This window comes from Mesocricetus auratus, unplaced genomic scaffold, assembly GCF_017639785.1.
Source record: "Mesocricetus auratus isolate SY011 unplaced genomic scaffold, BCM_Maur_2.0 Super-Scaffold_100007, whole genome shotgun sequence".
NCBI lineage: Eukaryota > Metazoa > Chordata > Mammalia > Rodentia > Cricetidae > Mesocricetus > Mesocricetus auratus.
In genome coordinates, this window is record NW_024429191.1 from 25629245 (window position 1) to 25648878 (window position 19634).

Genomic DNA, 19634 nt, shown 5'->3' on the forward strand with positions numbered 1-19634 from the left:
ACTGATTTCATGTATGGATTTACTTCTCAAGTCAGCTGTTAAGTGTTCATTTGCCTGTTTTTGGTGCTAGGAATTGAACCTCAAGTCACCAGTGCATAAGATACAACAGTCCTTATTAGGTTTTGTAAGGATATCATTAATTAAAGTTAGCAAAAACCAAGTGCTTGCTCCTACCTAAAAAGGCAGAGCTGGGTTTCTATGAGCCAGAGCCACGTTTGCTCCCTTTGATCCCTTTGATCCATAACCTAAAAGTGTGTTTCTGATGTAGACACTTTATTTTTTAACAATTTATTTTTGTTTCATGGGCAGTCATGTTTTGCCTGTATGTCTGTGTGAAGGTGTTGGGTCACCTGAAACTGGAGTTACAGACAGTTGTGATTTGCCATGTGGGTGCTCAGAATTGAACCTGGGTCCTCTGGAAGAGCAACCAGTGCTCTTATCCACTTGAACCATCTCTCAAGCCCCACACTATATGTCTTATCTGTCTCATTGAGCCCCTGCCCATTGAATCCCTTCTTCAGAGCCATGTTGTAACTTACATATCTCTGGGAGTTACTGTACAGACAGCCCTCTTAGAGCAACACTGAAAAATGGCACTAAACAGCAGGATCATGGAAACATGGTACTTAATAGACAACAGAAAGAACTGTACTGAGTGAACGAGTATGCAGTGTTACCTTTGACCTCAGCTGAGAACCAGTGTGATGGACTTGCTCTGCACAGGCATGTTCACAAGAGATTAGAACAGCACATGACTGTTGGTTTTAGGATTGCAGGAATACTTTAGTGTCTTGGTCAGTTTGCAAATACAGAGTTCACAAAGAATGAGGACCACACTTGCCCACTGCCCCACAATGAACAGCACACTACAAAAACAGCAACCTTGGGAGGGGAGGGAGGGAGAGAAAACTGCAGTCAGGATGTAATATATGAGAGAAGAATTAAAAAGAAAGAAAGGGCACAAAAAAAATGGAAGTGGTCAGATTTCTGCTGATGCTCACAGGTATGCTTGGGGAGCTTGCTTCTCTATCACAAGCCCAGATCATGTGACTGCACTTAAGCATACACATGACCAAGAAGAATCAGACATGGAGAGTGCTGGAGATCAGAGCTGGTCAAGAGCTTTTCATCAGGCGACTCGAGCAGTGGTTCTCAACCTGTGGGTCTCAATCCCTTTGGGCTTGAATGACCATCAGATATCCTGCATGTCAAATATTTACATTAAGACTCATAGCAGCAAAATTACCATTATGAAGTAGCCTTGAAAATAATTTTATCGTTGGGGGTTGACATAACATGAGGAACTGTAGTTGGGGGTTGCAGCGTTAGGAAGGTTGAGAGTTGTGGTGCTGAAGCACTCTGCTCTTTCTCTTTGTATCTTTTGTGATTCTGGTTGCAGCTGATCATGACTCAATCTGTAGTAACTTGTGCTGTCTTTCAGCTTATTAGCATTTTCACTAATCGAGGAGACATTCAAACCACATCTTTGTGTGTTTCTTTGAATTTGTCCAGCTAATGTAGGCTTGTTATCAGATGGCAGAACTTTGGTTGGACCAAAGAAATTGTGAAGCAGCTGCCTAAGCAGCTTTCATTCTAGGCCTTGGACTCACTGAGATTTCTGTGTGCTTCTGTAAGTCTGTGGTATTGCAGCGGGGGTTCTTACCACTTCCCTGTTTCTTTTTGCACTCTGTCCCTGGGGCAGTTCATTGAGCTTGGATTCTTGTTCCTCTGCTCCATCTCCTGGCATGTCCTCACGTGTCACAGCCTCCTGTTTGTTTATTTGTTGTGGTTGTTGTTTTGAGGCTGTTCAGAAAAGGTTTGATATTTGCTGTCACCAAGCCTGTCCCGGGACCTGGGGTTTAAGTAAGCACAACACTATGCCATAGTTTGAAGTCCAAGGCAGGGCAAAGAAACGGGCCTGTAGCAGGATGCTTGTTGTTGTTTCAGTTCTGTCATAGAAGACAGGTATAGATAGTCTCCCATCTGTTTCGGGCACTGTAAAGGGAAGCCTTTTCCTTGAGAGAAGCCTTCCCGCCAGCCTGGTTCTAGAGCCGCATCAGTCCCAAATAAACACTCAGGAGGCTATATTAATTATGAAGCTGTTGGCCTTGCTTGTTTCTTATTGGCTAGCTCTGACTTAAGTAATCACCCCATAATTGTTAATCTAAGTATTTCTCTTACCGGAGAAATTTCCGGGCTTTCTACCCCATGGCAGTTACATCTCGACGTCTTGAGTTTCTCCTGTGTTTCTCCTACCCAGAGTCCTCCTGGATTCCCAGTCCCACCTATGTTGGTTCCCTATTGGCCAACAGTGCTTTATTGACATATACACAGGACTTTCCCCATCAGGGCACTACAGGAAGGTTTCTTGGAGGAAGTGGCATTTGTAAAACTAAGTGCTGATGTAGTTAACTGTGGAGCAAACGACTTAAAAACAAAAACAAGAAAACCTGAGCAAGCAACCTAAAGATTGTTTGTTGAGTGATGAGACTGGAATGATAAGTTGCTATCCAGCAAGAACCTTACTTCATATCAAGGAACTTGGGCTTCCATTCGAAAGCATTGGGGATGGAGGACTTTGCTAACTTTAAGTAGGACTTGTGTGTGAACAAGAGTTCCCTGTGGTTCTAGCGTGGTGGAAATTTGTAAATAGAAGTAGAAAAAGTAGTTGGAGGACTTTTGGCAATCCAAGCGGGGAAAGGGTGACTGAACTAAGATAGTGCTGTGTGGGCGGAAGAAGCAGAGAGGTGTTCTGTAGAGAAACTAGGAAAGGGCACGGGAAAGACCTGGAAGGGTGTGTATGGGCTGTTGGAGGAGACCGATGAGAAGAGGTCAGCAGCAGTCTTCAGGCTCTAAGCTCAGGTAGGATTGCCCATGGATGCAAGAGGAGTACAGTGCTTGATGGAAGGGGCTGTGAGGGTGGTTAACGAGGCCACCACTACATGTCAGAAGGATGATTGAAAGGATACACCGGAAGTAGCTTGTTCTGGGTCAAAAAGAAGGGCCTGTATTCTCTTTTTATAAACAATTTTAGTTTTCATACCAATCCCAGTTCTCACTCCTGCCACCACCTCCCCATCCGACCCCGCATCCACTCCTCAGAGAGGGAAAGGCCTTCCATGGGGGATCATCTAAGTCTGTCACATCATTTTGGGCAGGACCGAGACCCTCCCCCCAGTATCCAGGCTGAGCAAGGTATCCCTCTATAGGGAATGGACTCCAAAAAGCCAGTTCATGCACTAGGGATAGACACTAGTTCCACTGCCAGTGGCCCTATAAACTGTCCAAGCCCCCCAACTGATACTCACGTTCAGCGGGCCTAGTTCGGTCTTGCGCCGGTTCCCTAGCTGTCAATCTGGAGTCAGTGAGCTCCCACTTGAAGAGCCTGTACTCTTCATGTGGAGTGAACAGGTAGGCTGTAAGCATTCCAACTCTTGCATGTAGCCTGCCCTGCCTTCTGATGAGCCCAGAGCTCATATTGCTCTTTATCAAATAATACAAAGAAAAATACCATTCTCTTGCTTAAAGGCAGCTCTGGTTTACAAGAATAATCATGTTCACTCTTGGGATTTAATGAACTTAATTCTTTTGCAAACATCACATGCATCTTTAATTGGCATTTTTGAGCAACATTACACCTTTTCCTGAGGGAGAAGGGCCCAAAGAAGCACTGCTCCAGAGAGTCAGGCCATGTAGAAGAGGGGCCATCCATCCATCCACCCATCCTTTGAGCACTTCCTTGTCTGTCTGTTCAGCTGTGCCAAGTTAAATTAGCACAATTAGTGAAGGGGAAGGTGTTTGGCATAAAATGATAAAGTGGGCATTAGAAATTAAAATGTAAAGCTAAAATATAAAAATTTTGAAGGGATTGGAATAAAGGTTAAATGACTTTTTTACACCCAGTGTTAAAGAAGGAGAGGAACCTGTTTACACAAAAATAAGCAAATTTAAGTAAGCCCGATGTGCTATAACATTAGCCCAGTTGCAACAGCAAGGGTTAAAATGGCAAAGGGTTGGGCAGAGGTCAGGTATGAATGTGGAGGAGGTGGCACTCTTTGCCTGCAGTGAAGTAAACTAGCACAGCCATTACAGAGAATAGTATAAAGACTAAAGCGAAAGTTAGGCATAAATGGGCTGGAGAGATGGCTCAGTGGTTAGAGCACAGCTGCTCTTCCCAGAGGACCAGGGTTCAGTTCTGGTACCCACTGTCTGTAACTTCAGATTCAGAGGAGCTTGGGCACCAGGCATGCACACTGTGTACAAACATACATAAAGGCAAAAGACCCATACTCATACGATTTTATAAAAGATACCTTATTAAAAAAAAAAAAAAGAACAACCATGACTCAGTAGCCCCGCTATACAGGTGCTTCTCCAAAGGAAATAGTCTGTTGAAGAGATAAACAGTACTCTCATGTTTATTGAAGCGTTCACCACATCCAAAACATGAAATCAGCTGTGTCCTTCAGTACCTACATGAAGACAATGTAGGGAATTCTTGTCTTATGCAGTAGCATAGATGAAACTGGAGAATATGGTGAGGGAAATGAGCTAGATACAAAGATCCCTCAGCTGTCAAATAGTGAGAAGCTGACTACAGAAGTAGAGACTAGAGGGAATAGTAGTTACCAGAGGCTGGGGAAACAGGAAGAAATGAATTAAGAAGAGGGGAATTTGTTGTTACAAAGATAATCAGGGCTCTGTGCATGGTGGCACCTTCCAGTAATCTTAGCCTCAGGGCCAGCCTGGGCTATGTAGCAAGTTTCAGGTAAGCCTGAGCTATACTGGAGACCATGTCTGAGAAAAAGAGGTGTGGGGGTGTAGACCAGAGCACTTTCTCAGCATGTAGAAGGTCCCAGGTTGGTCCCCAGCACAGTAATCAATACAGGAACGGGAAGGAAGGACAGAGAAGTAAGTTCTGCCGCACACTTGCATAGCAGTGTCACTGCCTAACAATGTCCCCAGTGCTTTGAAGTGGCCAACACAGGCCTTCCAAGTGTCTCACCACAGTGATGGGTGTGCTTAGTCTTACTTGGTGTACAAATGCATCAATGCATGAGCCTGTCTGCAAGTGTGCAGCGTTGTGTCTGTAAAAAGTAAGGTAAGTACGTGAAGCCAGCAACTGGGAAAGGTAAGATGACACTTGGGAACAACTGAGAGTGTTAAATACACAGAAAATAGGTGGGTTTTGAGACAAATTAAAAGGCTTAATTTTTTTTTTAAACAAAGGTCCCTATGCAACGCTTCGGGTAGATCTTTCTTTTTCTTTAATATTTATTATGTATACAGTATTGTGTCTGCACGTATCCCTGCAGGCCAGAAGAGGGCACCAGATCTCATTACGAGATGGTTGTGAGCCATCATGCTCTGAAAGAGCAGCCAGTGCTCTTAACCTCTGAGCCCTCTCTCCAGCCCAAGGCTGAAATCTTTTACCAAGAGTTAAAAATAATTTTTTACTTGTATTATGTGTGTGTGTGTGTGTGTGTGTGTGTGTGTGTGTGTGTGTGTACATGTGCACAGAAGCACATGTACAGTTAGGAAGTTTCTCTGCACCCAACACTGCCTAGTCCCCCAAAGAAACCCTCTTCCCAGGGAGCATCTGCCGTCGTCCCCAGGGACAATGTTCACAGAACTGTTTAGACTAATCTTTAAAGTCACTGAGAAACATAAAAGTTTTTAAAAAGCAGAAAACAGAGAAGTGATTCCGGGTTGTGACTGTCATCTCTAGGGACTAGTGTCCTGGTGACGGCCAGATGTTCTGGCCAAAGGATGAGAGCAGCAAGCACAGCTGTCCATCTGCAGATGGGGTACTGCTGAACCAGGGAGCCAGGGTGATGCCCAGCACAGTTATGTCTGTCCAGCTGTCCAGTACTTGCATAGAAAATGGGGCAAAGTCTTGATACTGTTTTTTCCTTCTCTCTCTCTCTCTTTTTTTATATCATCTAAATAATACTAAATGTTTTAAAGAGGCAATCTCCCATCACCCCACTCTGCTCATTGGCATCTTCTTTTGTTTGGAGCTTTGATTTGGTTTTTGATTCTTTGGAGTTTTTTCTCCATGTGTGTATATCTTTATGTAGTTGTTAAACACATATAATTTTGTCACTTTTTATTCTACTTCTTGTGTATAATTTATTCTGTTTTGCTAACCATGAGAAACTTGATCTCTCAGCCATTGCTGGCATGGTGCCTCTCTGGAAAATAGTACCTCTGCCATGTCATGAGACAAGCTCTGTAGCAATAGCTCTTCTTTAAGTTTGTCTAAGTCATCAAGGCAGCTCCCTCCTGGGAAGTGAACACAGTTCCACACAAACCAGTAAGACCCAGTGACTATCCAGATATTTCCTAGTATAATTTATGTCTTTGGATAGGAAACTGGGTTTTATGGCACTTATAAGACCCCTTATTCAGCCACACACCACATGGAGTAAGGACATGGACATTGGTTTGGATGTTTTAAGAACTCAGAACTCTGATACTTGGGGTGTGGGTTAGTCGTGGTGATGATTGAACCCAGGACCTTGTTCTATACCACCAAGCCACACTGGCAGTTTCTGTCATTTGTAAAATTGAGTTTACTTTGGGCTGTGTGGATACATACTTGTATACGTTGTGGGTGTGAGTGCAGTTGCCCACTGAGTCCAGAAGGGAATGTCAGTACCAGGAGTTACACATAGTTGTGAGTTGCCGGAAGAGGGTAATGGAGAGTCATCTCCCCAGCTCTCTAATTATTTGTTTTTGAGACCGTCGGGATTAGGCGTCATATGTATTGTGAACTTCCTGATGAGGGACTTCATAGTCAATTTCTCTGTCTTTGTGACCAGTTTCTTAACAGACATCCTAGACAGGAAGGGACTCTGGCTCATGGTCTCAGTAGTACAAGGCCATTGTGTCGAGGAGGTGGAGAACAGAGGTTCACATTATAACACCAGTAGAGACAGAGGGACTAACTGACTTCTTCCAGAGAGACCTTATCTCCTGTAGTTTCCAGAAACTCTGATAATACTGCCACCAACAGGGTCCAGGCTTTTGACAGTAGAATGTTTCATATTCAAGTCCATATAAAGTCATTTAGGGTGAAAAACTCAACCTAAAAACAGTAAGTGATAGCAGAAAACTTGGCTAACTGCCTGCACATATTGTTTGATTAATAGTGATGGACAGGGACTTTTTTAAATGAGGAAACTGAAGCATGCCAGTTACTGGTTTGTTTAGAGATCCTAATAGTAGGAATGCACCAGAGACATAAATTCACACCCTAGTAACTTACAAAGTCACTGATGGAGTAAATCTCTGTATTGCTTTGTTCGTATACAGAGTGGCTGTAATTCAAGTGGCTTAATGAAAACACATACAAGTACAGTGTGCTCTTTTACTGTAACTTTGTGTTGTGGAGTTGTTCCTGAAGCCAAAGCCCACATTAAGTCTGAGAATGGGCTACTGTCAGGTAGCTTGTTTTGCTTAGTGCTGCTCACCCCTGGAGTGTAAGGGAAGGGAAAGGGCGTTTTCCTAAAGCTCATGGGTTACTTGCTGACACAAGGATATTTTTCTTGGCTTGTCCCATTCATGTCATTTTCTTTGCACATCTGTTTCATAAATTACTCAAGGATTTTCCTGAAAACTTGCCAGATTAAATCACCATTAGCAGCAATCAGAAAGTTGGTACCTTGTGGAAACAGGGCAGCTTTAGATGGAGAGATGAATAAATTGTTTTTTATGAATCTCAGACATTTGTACATGAGTTTGGTTAGTGTTGCCTGCTCCACATTGACACAGAATAGTGGGAATTTTCCTGGAGTGTTAGGTATGAGATCATTGAAGCAGGGGAACAGACGCTTCCTTAGTGCACACATTGAAATTACAGGGTTTCAGAATGCTACCTTCTTTGTTCCCCTCTTCTTTCCTTACTTCAAGACAGGATCTTACAATGTCTATTCAGGCTGGCTTCTCAGCTTGGGACCCTTGTAGGTGGTGAACATGCCCAGTTTAGAATGCTTATTTTTTAATCTTGGAGGCTTTAGAGAAAGACAGTTTAGAACCAGAAGGAAAAGTGTTAGGTGGTGTTATCTGTCAGTGTCATCAGTGGCTGTTAACAGATGATGTCTTGACATTGATTACCTCTGTGATGAGTCTAAGGTGCAATGGTTCTCTACTAGACTTCTGTTCAAAGTTTTCATTTTTAATAAACAACTAGAAAGTTTGTAGCAAAAACATAGTTTATGCTTCTGTCATGCCCCAGATGTGCTGTGTGTGGTTGGGAACAAGTCTCACTTAGGCCAGTTTCTTACTGTGTTCCACCTCACAGCTCAGGGTGATCTCCAACCTGGGGGCTTTGGGGAAAACTGTCTCAAAGTCACATCTGGGGGATGAGAGATGCCTACCTGCAGGGAACTTGAGTTAATTCTGGGATCCAGTGCCTCTTCTGGCCTCAGTGAGTGTGCTTGCTCAGGTATATACACAAGGTTTGTGTCAGCTCTGTAGGGTCAGTGAGGGAAGTGTACTGCCCACAAAAATGTCTTTGTTTTGACAAATAAAAATGCAAGTGACTGTAAATATTGGCCACTCTATGTGAGAGAATAGTATTCACAGCCTACTCCCAGGTCTCTGTAGATGTGGCTTCATTCAGACTTAAGGTACCCAGTCTTCATCTATCAAGCGTGTTAGGTCTTTGTTTTGAAAGTTTACCTTTTTCTCACTTACAGTGTAGTGTTAGGGATCCCCTGGTGGAAAGAGGAGCCTGCTTCTGCAAGTTGTCCTCTGACTTCTGTGTGTGACATACAGAGAGTATATGCGTAAGAGAGGAGAAAAATTACTTTTATCTCTTAAAAAAAATATAAAAAGATTTATTGGCCAGGCAGTGGTGGTGCACACCTTTAATCCCAAGCACTAGGAAGGCAGAGGCAGGCAGATCTTTGTGAGTTGAAGGTCAGCCTGGTCTACAGAACGAGTTCCAGGACAGGCTCCCAACCTACACAGATGTGAGACCCTGTCTTGAAAAAACAAAACAACAAAAAGATTTATTATTTGTTTATATGTGTGTCTTAGTGCTTCAAAAAGTTAAGAAATCATCAGGTCTTCTATAGCTGGAGTTACAGGAGCTTGGAGAGTGTGCAGCCCAATACAAGAGCTGGGAACGGAACTCTGGTCCTCTACAAGAGCAGAAAGTGCTATTAACCTTTGAGCCATCCTTCTAGATCCTGTTTTTCTTCTTTATCAGATACTTTGTATTTAATATATGCTAAGAAATTCAGTAGCTGAGTGTGTATCTTTAGACATGATTTCAATATTTAAGTTCTGTAGCAGTGTAGTGCCTGTACTTGATGTTTTCTTGTGTTAATTAGGGTGCTATAACATTTAAAGACATTGTCTGAGACAGGATCTTACAGCATAGCTCAAGCTGCAGTATTGATCCTGATCCTGCTGCCTCTGTCTCCAAAGTGTGGGTGTTGCAGGAGTGTGACCCAGCCTCACATTGCCATTTATCAGGGAGCGAAACTGTCTCACAAACCTTCATTACCAAAATATCCTTTTGAAGTTCTTCTGGCATAGACACTTAAGAGGTGGCTTAGATGTAGACTTAATTTTCAATTCCTGTTTTAGAAATATCATTCCAGTTGTAGGTATTTAAGTTTGTGCAGTGATTTATTCACATACCACTAGTAGACAGCACTTATTGCAACCCTTACTATCCAGATAAAGGAACATTGGAGGTGCATCCCTGTTGCTCATCCTAATGTTTCTAACTATAAAATGGTTAAAATGTAGCCAACTGTGACACATAATTTGATGTGCATTTTAGTAGCATTTTATAGTTTTCCTTGGTTAGAGTGAAATAATGCTCATGGAGATGAATTGGGAGAATCTGAGATGGTATGAAGAAAATGCTATTGCTTGGAACTGAGTTATTGGGTCTGTTTCTGGCTGTCTTTCTGTCTTAAGTTTGTACACTTGAATTTGACAGAACATTTAGAGGTCTCAGTATTTCATGATCTGGGCAGGTGAGCAAAGTTGTAAGCTTTGACTAAAAGGGTGATACCCTGTGAAGACACAAACCCATTTCACCCCATTTGGAAAAAGTGAGTGAGAAAAGTACTTGGTGCCACATCGCTCCTTCATTCACAGTTGGTCCTGCCTCTTTTCTATACTTTTTCTTGGTGTGTACTTTTTAGTAAAGGATGTTCTTGACAATATTTTGGAGAATATCAGCAAACTGGGAGTATGCAAGGTTTTGTTGTTGCCACTCATTTTTCCCTAATGGTTTTTCTGAACATGGATCAGAAGCAGCTTTGCCTGTAAGCCCTGTATTAGTGTTCCCTTTGGGTAGTTCCGCCTCTGTAACCTGGGCACAGACTAAGCAGGGAACATAGCTTGATTTTTTTACTCCTATTGAGTGATAAAGTAAGGGGGAAATGGGGAATGAAGAGCTGCAGGGCCACTGTTTGCAGACTGACTCTGCAACATCATTACCTTCTAAGAAGGGTGATGGTGATATTTGTCCTATCTTTTTCACCTCTTGTAAGAGCTTTGTATATCCACAGTTTGAGCCCAGATTGCTACAGGTACAGAAACTACTTGATTGACAGTTGTCCAGGTCCTGGGAAGCTGCTGTCCCCTTCTTTTAGCTTAGTTAAATTCAGAGCTTTCTCTAGAGTTTGTGTGTCCAAACACTGGTTAGAGGGCCCCCTCTAGTGACTGAAATAGTCAGGGACATAAGTCTCTGTCAGTCCTGGGAAAATTTAGAATTAAGCTACCTGGAAGTAAGTTGTTTTTAACTTTCATTTTTGAAGGGAACTGTTTTCCATTTTTAAAGTGTTGCTGATGTTAAGAATAGGTCCAAGATAGAGAGTATCCAAGTGATGAAGGCTCAGCATGCTGGCTTTTTGCCTTTTTGGAAATTGGTGCTTTTAAACATCATGGAATGAGATCGAACTACACAGCATTCTTTGTTTTGTTTTAGTTACAGTTGTTTTTGAGTTAGTGAAACTTTAAAAAAATGCTTCATTTTTGCTCATTTCTGAAGGTGGCAGTTTTACTGGAAAATAGCTTTTAAAACGGTGTTCAAACAGCATACATCCTTCTGTGGATGTCTTATAGCCAACGGTATGTCTTAATAGCCCCCATTGTTTTTCAGCTAAGGAAATGAGGAAATTCTACATTGCTGGCTCTTTGCCACCTCTCTTAAACACACACCACTCCAGCATGCAGGCCTTCAGCTAAGAGCCTTTGAAGGGGTCTCATTTGACCCACAGGCTTTGTAGCTTGAACAAGGAAAGTAGTGTTATGAAAGCTTCAGCCCAGCTGAACACTCTGCTGAAAATATTTTACGTGTATGAGTGCAGACTCCTTCATCTTTTAGCGGAAATCTCTCGAGTAATGAGATGCAAGGCAGATTATAATCCTAATTGGCATTGTTCATTTTCCCAGCTGCTTTTGCATGCTTTTAACAGCCCACAACCATGCAGTCTTCAGCCAACAGGATAAACAAAAGTGGTGGGAAATCTATTGTTTTGTGTCATCTTACATTGTAGATACTGTTAATAACGTTGATAAAATTAAGGAAGTGGGACACTATTATTTATTCGTAAATTGTTGTCAACAGAATCATCACTGGAATTTTAGGAAAGTCTTTTAAGGGCATCAGAAGCTATGGGTCCTTGAGGAAATAACTTCTGATCACATTGTCACACGAGCGGTACAGTTGGAGGAAGTGTCCCAGGATATAAGTGAACATTGAGGATTTCACTTTTCTTGGTAGAGCAGTGCTCTGGGTGTCTGTCTAGAAGACAACACAGTTTATTCAGTGACTTGACTCAGTTGAATGTGTGTCTAACTAAGTTCTGACGTGGGCTGTTTATTGGTGTCTTAAGCAGAGTACTTGAAGGAATGAATGATTTAAAGGTCTGAGTAGCAAGTTTGAAACTTCCTTATTTAGAAAACAACTTTTTTTGGGCGGCAGGAGATGGGGGGCGGCGTTGTGGGTGTTCAAGACAAGATTTCTCTAGGTAGCCCTAGCTGTCTGGTACTCAAATCTGTAGACCAGGCTGTCCTCAAACTCAGAGATCCACCTGTCAGAAAACAACTTTGATGACTTTTTAAAAAGTACATTGGGGGTGTGTGTGTGCCTGTGCTTGAGGCAGAAGGGAGAACTGACCCCTGGGCCATGAGAGTGGAAGAACTGCCCCTGTTGATGGGGGTTGGGGGACAGGTGAGCAGGCCCTGAGGACATGAGACCTGGAGAACTGGCCCTGCCCCTTGCAGTTTTCTATGTGTAGAGTAAGCTAGCCAAAGAGGTGCTAGTAAGCTTACCCTGGCATTGAGAATGAGGGAGAACTGGTGGGCTGACCAAGCCAGCAACCACCCAGACCCAGAACCAAAGCTATGAGTTGGCCTATCCCGTTATCCACCCCATCTGTGATCTGCTGGAGCACGGTAAGGGGCCAGTCCTGCAGACCCAAAGCTGCTGGATCTCCACAACACAGGACAACAACAGGATATCCAAGAGGAATCCCGGTGAGGGCCCAGTGTCTATGGTGTAGCAAAAACCACAGGCCTCAACCAGAACAATGACTCCTAGCAATGAACACTTGCAAGTAATAATACATACCAAAGGGCATGTGCTATGTGACTTACTGTGTCACACTACAGCTTCCACAATTAGATTTTTCTTTTTCTTTTATCTCTTTTGAATTTTATTTTGTTTGATCCTGAAGGGGAGGCAGCATGGGTAAAGGATAGATGGGAAGTTAAATTGGGGGGAAGACACAAAGCAAGAGGTATGTGAGAGGTAGCTGTTCAAATCTGATTTTATTCATTAATCCTAAGTGTTGATTTTGAGTGGAAGATTTGAATTGTCGTGTTCATCTGTTAAAACACTCATTTGATAATAACTGGAGTTAATGTATCAAATGAACACTGTAGTGTGTCACATTTTTTATGGTTTTACTTCCTTCAGATCCCATACACATGACAAACTGTTTTCAAAAATAAAATGTTTTGCTGTCTCATGTTTTACTCTTTGAAAGCATTATTTGTATAAGATGGTTCTTCTGTTCCATAGTTAGACCTAGCATCTCTGAGCACTTCCCATATGTCACACACCAAGCCCAGCACCATTTGCTGTTCTGTCCTTTGAGGTACATAACCTCTTCTAAAGTTGAACAAACTGAGGTTAAGACAAAACAGTTTTGCAAAGATCACAAAATGAGATTGGAGTTAGGTCTTTCTGACTTCCATATTCTTATCAACAAGCTGGAAGTCTTAAGGAAAAGCTAAATCAGTTTCCCAAGAAATAATTTTGTAGCCAGAAAAGGTATGGAGTTCACAGTAACTGCCTAGTAACAGCGCTTGTTGAATAGAGAAAAACAGGGTTTTATAAGAAGATGTTGTTAATAGTTTAAACAGTTGTAGAATATTATCTTCATATCATTTCTTTTTTTTGTCATATAGGTCAGAGTCCCCTATAATTTAGTTTCAGAGAATAAATGTCCTATAAACACAAAGCTGAATTTTTATAAAACACCAATGGTAAGAAAACCGACTTCTTATTTCCATGATAGACTCTAACATGACCAGTTAGTTGTCTTTGGGATTGGCTCCAAAGCCATTTCTCCTAGACTCATACTAGGGCTGATGGAACCTCTTGTCTGTATTCTTGAAAGCTAAAATCTTAGGATAGCTTAAACCTATAATGTGGTGTCCTTGGGGTGAGTTGTGTACAGAGCTGCCTTCCACCCCCACCCCATAGAGGCAGCTCATTAGGATATAACACTAGTATCATGATTAAGTTTTCATATGTTGCTCAGTTTTGATGCTAATATTTGTGTATCTATATGTATGTGTGTGCACACCCTCACGTGTGTATTTTTTTCTCTACAGCACCAATGTGGTTATGAATTATTCAGAGATTGAGTCTAAAGTTCGAGAAGCAACGAATGATGATCCTTGGGGACCTTCTGGGCAGCTCATGGGAGAGATTGCCAAGTAAGTGGTAATTTGACTCAACAGTGCAGGGAGAATCAAAGTGTCTTCACACAGAAAGTGAAGTTTGCTTTCAGTTTTAAACTGGTTAACTGCAACCATAATTCTGCATAATCCATTTTGATCATAGTGTAGAGAGTTTTATGTAGATTCCATTCCCATTAAAAATTAACTTTTAAAAATGTGTCAGTCAAGTTTAGAGACTCACTATAGTTTTCATGCACATTTTGAAGAACCCATATAAAATATTTGAAGTAAAAGTTAGAAAAGTTTTTCTTGGTGATAATGTGGGGCACTGAAGTCATGAGTGAGAAATTTACAGAATGGCACAGTAGTTCCTGGCCTTAGAGATGTGCTGGGTGCTGCGCAAAATAAGAGGAGGTGTATTTTAGGAGGGATGTCATTAAAATTTGATTTAGGTTTATTTTTTAAGTTATTTGAGCAGTCTGGAGGATCTAGAGCAAGCCTGCCATCTACTGTCAAAGTTAACCCACTACAGATGCTTACTGAAGACTCCTTTCTTTCAGAGCTACCTTTATGTACGAACAGTTTCCAGAACTCATGAACATGCTTTGGTCCCGAATGCTAAAAGACAACAAAAAGAATTGGAGAAGAGTTTATAAGGTACGGTAGGAGCTCCAAGAGTGAACATTGACAGCATAGAAGTGACTGCAGTCCACTAAATCCTAGACTTTTCCTGAGACACATGAGAAGTGGCCATGTCTGCTCTCTGTTTCCATCATAAGCAGCTCTTCATACTACAGAGGGCTTTGCAGACTTACATTTTTTTAAATATTGAAGATTTTATTATTTCTTCAGTTTCTCCCTACTACATTATTTGGATGTTTCTGAGTATTGGCTCTAGTCAAATGCATTCACTACACCAGCATTTGAGATTGAAAACCAGTCTCATGTTTGTCACTTCTGCGTCAACTTTGTTTAATTTATAATTGTATTATAGTAGTATTCGGTACAACAAATTCTACTAACTGAGACTGTGGACTGTTAACTTCCTGACATTTTCATCTGTGGATGTATTTTTTGTCAGGTTCAGTTCATTTAGTTTTGATTCTGTGTTTCTAAAATAAGGTGATGGTCTTTCTCTTTCATCTTGTTTTCCTGCTCCTCAAAATTTATTTCCAAAGTATGCTATGTGCCAAATAGGATTTATACTAGCACGCTGCATGCCAATGCAGTACTCACATTTGAAGCTTGAGTTATTAAGGGCCTGTTTTAGCTGAGGTTTGTGTTGTTGCCAAGTGTGCGTGAGTGGTATGCACAAATGCCAGACACTCCACCCTACCTTCTGAGCAGGGCTCACTGGACTCAGCTTTCTAACGCAGCTAGTATAGACAGTTTGCCATGGAGCCCCGTCTCCTGAGCGCTAGGATTATAGATGCTGCCAGCTTTTATGTGGGTGATGGGGACCTGAGCTTCTGTTCCCATGTTTGCATGGTGAGTTCTTTGTCCACTAAGCCTTCTCTTCAGCCACCCCCCTCATTCTATGACTTTGGGGTTGGGAGGGATGACAAGGTCTCTTTATATAGCCCTGGTTGACCTTGAACTCAGAGATCTGTCTGCCTCTGCCTTCCAAGTACTAGGATCAAAGGTGTGTGCTGTCAAGTCCAACAAATTCTGTTTTGTTTTTATGATGTTTGTTTCCTAAAATATTCTCTGGGATCTCTATAAATTGTATAAATTTTCCTAAAATGAGGACTTTTAAATATTGTACTGCTTTTTCAAAAAAAGAAAAAAAGGAAATCTGAGTATGGTGATACAGGGCTATAGCCTAAGCACTTAGGAGGCTGAGGCAAGAGGACTACTGTGAGCTAGAGGCCATCTAGGGCTTCGTGGTAAGACCCTGTCTCAAAACCAACCCCCAAGCCAAGCATTGGTGGCACACTCCTTTAATCCCAGCACATGGGAAGCAGAAGCAGGCAGATCTGTGAGTTTGAGGCCAGCCTGATCTACAGAGTGCCAGGATAGGCTCCAAAGCTATACAGAGAAACCCTGTCTCAAAAAAACACTCAAAACTCAGTTTCTAGTAAAATGCACGTTTGTACTCTTGGTTTCACCACCCTGCAGAGACCCTCAGACGTGGAATCATTGTGAAATGAAGTTTCCCAGGAGAAAGCAGGAGAGTAGTCCCTTCTGTGTTCACAACACTGTACAAGAGCCAGTGCTGCCTAATTCAGCTCCCTGCCGTCACAGCACCAGAAGCCACAGGCCCTTAGCACCCTTGAAGTTGACATTTTAGCAAAGTTTTCTAAAATACTCAGTTTTTCTTTCTTAGCTTTTTTTTTTCTCTTTGAAACCTGATTAGCATCTAAATGAGATTTTATCTGAGGACAATGGTGCAGGGTTCTGTAGAAATAGGCCCGTCTTCCCAAGTCCTGATATTTCAGTTCAGTAATGCCCACAGTGAAAGCTGGGCTAACCCCCCCCCCCCCCAATCTTCCCTAATTCGTTTGAATCATACCCTTAGTGTTGAGTGTCAGAATTACTGGGTGTGTTTGTTTTTGTAAATCTTGATTTAAAGTGGCCATTGACTAGATAGTTTGTAATTGTTTACTATACTAGATATCAGAGGAACTTCAGGTTGAAGTTCAAACTGTGTTTTGGTCTAGCAGAAAGTGAAGGACACACTCCTCACCACTGCCATGAAGTTGTTCTACCTAGCAATGTTGGAGTTTTGTGTTTGTGTTTAGCTGTGTACCAGAGCTCTTCCAGAGCTTACGCCATTGAATCATTTGGTGCTTTATATTTCCACAGTCGTTGCTGCTCCTGGCTTACCTCATAAGAAATGGATCGGAGCGAGTTGTTACAAGCGCCAGAGAGCACATTTATGATTTGCGATCCCTGGAAAATTACCACTTTGTAGGTGAGCAATAGAAAACCCTCATAAGCAAATTAAAACAGTAGTTGGAGTTGTCAGTCACCTGAACCAGCTTGGAAGCTTCTGTGCTCTAATTAGCATGTGACTCTTGCTGGTTGTGTGACGAGTGCAGAATCCAAGGCGTGGGGCCCTAGAGTATTAATTAGTGAAGACAGGAGCTTGCAGAAAGGACTGGCTAATAACAACAGAACCAACACAACATGAGTGTTGGGGTTTATATTAAAATATGCACTGGAGACTGGTCCCCTGTGGTGTCCATAAAGGAATAGCTTTAATCATGTGGGAAGAGAAGGTTAGAGCTCCAAAACACACACATCTGTTTGAAGCCAGGCCCCCTCCCACCAGATAGTATTTACTGTGTGTGCCTCGACAGCCAGGCCAGGGTGTGTTCTGAATGTGGAAACAGCAGAGGGCAGTTAACATTTCATTTTGTAGTCTGCTTTACTTGTAATGACTAGAATGTCAGGGTTTAGCTACACTAAGTCCTAGTCAGTGTTCCCAAACTTGGGGAAATCAAGATACTTGGGGTGCTTTGGGGCCTTCAGAATTCTAAAAGTCAGTGGTTCCTTTTTTATTTGTTAATGTGATAGAAAACACTTTGAGCTCTATGCATTCTGTGTTCACCATTTGTAAACCTTTCAGTAGATCATGGATTGATCTTGTCTAGTTCTGTTGTCTAGGGCCATCAAGTCAAGTTAAAATTTAATGCCACAATCTACCTCCTTAAAGAATTGGAAATTACTTTTGTAGCTGTTTTCATTTCTATTCTTTTCTAAGACAGTTTGGTACACACTAAGAGAGCTCTAACAGTTTGCTTTTTCCTTTACTGTCCTCAAGATGAGCACGGCAAGGATCAAGGTATAAACATTCGACAGAAAGTAAAGGAGCTGGTTGAATTTGCACAGGACGATGACAGGCTTCGGGAAGAGCGGAAGAAAGCAAAGAAGAACAAAGACAAGTATGTTGGGGTCTCCTCAGACAGCGTTGGCGGATTCAGATACAGTGAGTATCGGGGCCAGGCCACAGCCACCTGGCCTCTGCTTACTTAGCCTTGGGTATATTTTTAAAGTCATGGAAATACAAACTAAACCAAGAACAAAAGTAATTTTTTCCAGGAACACACAGAATTCTAAAGTATATTTTGACTCCTCTTTGCCTTGCCCAGTTCTTAGGAATCTTTGTTTTTATTGTGGATCCAAACAATAGGGTTTAGTGACCATGGCTAGTTAGATAAGTGCAAACATTTTGCGTTAACCAGAGAACAAAGAGGCACACACCTTCCCCTTAGGATTAGCATTCTTACAGAAGGGAAGTTCCTCTAACAGTTTCTAGCAAGCCAATTTAGTCATGAGATTGATCTTTCTAGTTCAAAACCAGTTTAGCTATGATTGCAAACATTTATGTTTCAGGAAATCTGTTCTCTTGCCTTAATTACACAATGTCTAACCCAGGGAAAGATGGCTGACTATATTTCAGCTCTGTCTGCTGTTGCTTTCTTTGTTGTTCATAACACAGTGGAGAGCAATTGAAAGCCAGGTGTGGTAATGCACACCTGAACTCTAGCACTTGGGAGGCTAAAGCAGGACAGTGAGTTTGAGACTCGTCCTGGCCAGTTTCTGTCCATCCACCTCTCCCTCCCAAAAGGCAGCTTAAACATTTGCTTCCAATGTTTGTTCTGTGAAATAATGTTTATTATGTAAAAAGAGTACATTAGAAGCCGGGCGTTGGTGGCGCACGCCTTTAATCCCAGCACTCGGGAGGCAGAGGCAGGGGCATCTCTGTGAGTTTGAGGCCAGCCTGGTCTACAAAGTGAGTTCCAGGACAGCCTCCAAAGCTACAGAGAAACCCTGTCTCGAAAAACCAAAAAAAGAAAGAGTACATTGGGTTCTTTTGGGTAGCATGTCTCGCCTGTCCTGTCTTCTGTGTGTGTGACAGTGCCTAGCCAGTGTGTGCACATGGCAGGCCAGTGACATGTGTACTCTCAGCATTCGCTCAGTGAGGCTCTCCAGCTCCTGCACCTGTCTGACTTTGCTTATGTTTGGATCTGTGGAGGTTGTAGATATGGGTAAAAAGAAACTTCTTATTGCTAGGCATGGTGGTGTACACTAGACGCAGACAGATCTCTGAGTTTGAAGCCAGCCTGGTTGACATGGAGTTCCAAGCCAGCCAGGGACAAAATATAGTGAACCTTGTCTCAAAAAGAATAAAATAAAATGTATCATTTTGTGAGTCCCTATAAAATATCTTCACTCTTCTGTTTCTTTGCTTGCCTGCTTCAGAGAAAAAAATACTGCATTTAGTTAGTATTAAAATTGTCTCTTATCTCCTGTATATCACATAAAAGCCAAGGCATGAATTCTCTACTAGTAAGCACTTAAGTCTTGGAGTGGCTCCTCTGAGATCGTGAAAAGGCTTTGGATTTGTCCAAGTAGTCCTTTTGTTCCTTGGCTTTTTCTGCACTGTTGAATTGTCGTTTTCAGCTTAGTTCCTTTTTCCATTTGTTTGTGTCCCATTTGTTACCAGCACAGTATATAATTTTAGCTGATGAATTTAAAAAGTTGAGTAAGTTTGCAGACAGGGTTTGCATTAACAATCTTTGTTTTTTATTAATGGTTTTTGGGTTTCTCAACAGCTTTAACTGTTTTGTGTGGTTTGACCTTCATCCATTCATTCTACAGCATATGGGTTTAAACCCAGGCTTCATGAGACCTTGACCTTCTTTCAGAACTGTGTTCCCAGCTCCTTCCTACTACACATATTT

The 19634-nt window shown here is 42.0% G+C and overlaps 1 protein-coding gene across 2 annotated transcripts in view; it reads left to right on the plus strand.

Annotated features, from left to right (window-relative positions):
- Window positions 1-19634, plus strand: part of Clint1 (clathrin interactor 1) — a 57528-nt gene that overhangs the window by 16727 nt on the left and 21167 nt on the right. For both annotated transcript variants that reach the window (XM_013114788.3, XM_005071909.4), the window contains exons 2-5: window positions 13876-13980; window positions 14505-14601; window positions 16750-16858; window positions 17711-17875. In XM_013114788.3, the coding sequence (XP_012970242.2) occupies window positions 13876-13980; window positions 14505-14601; window positions 16750-16858; window positions 17711-17875 (476 nt within the window). The remainder of the gene's footprint in view (window positions 1-13875; window positions 13981-14504; window positions 14602-16749; window positions 16859-17710; window positions 17876-19634) is intronic.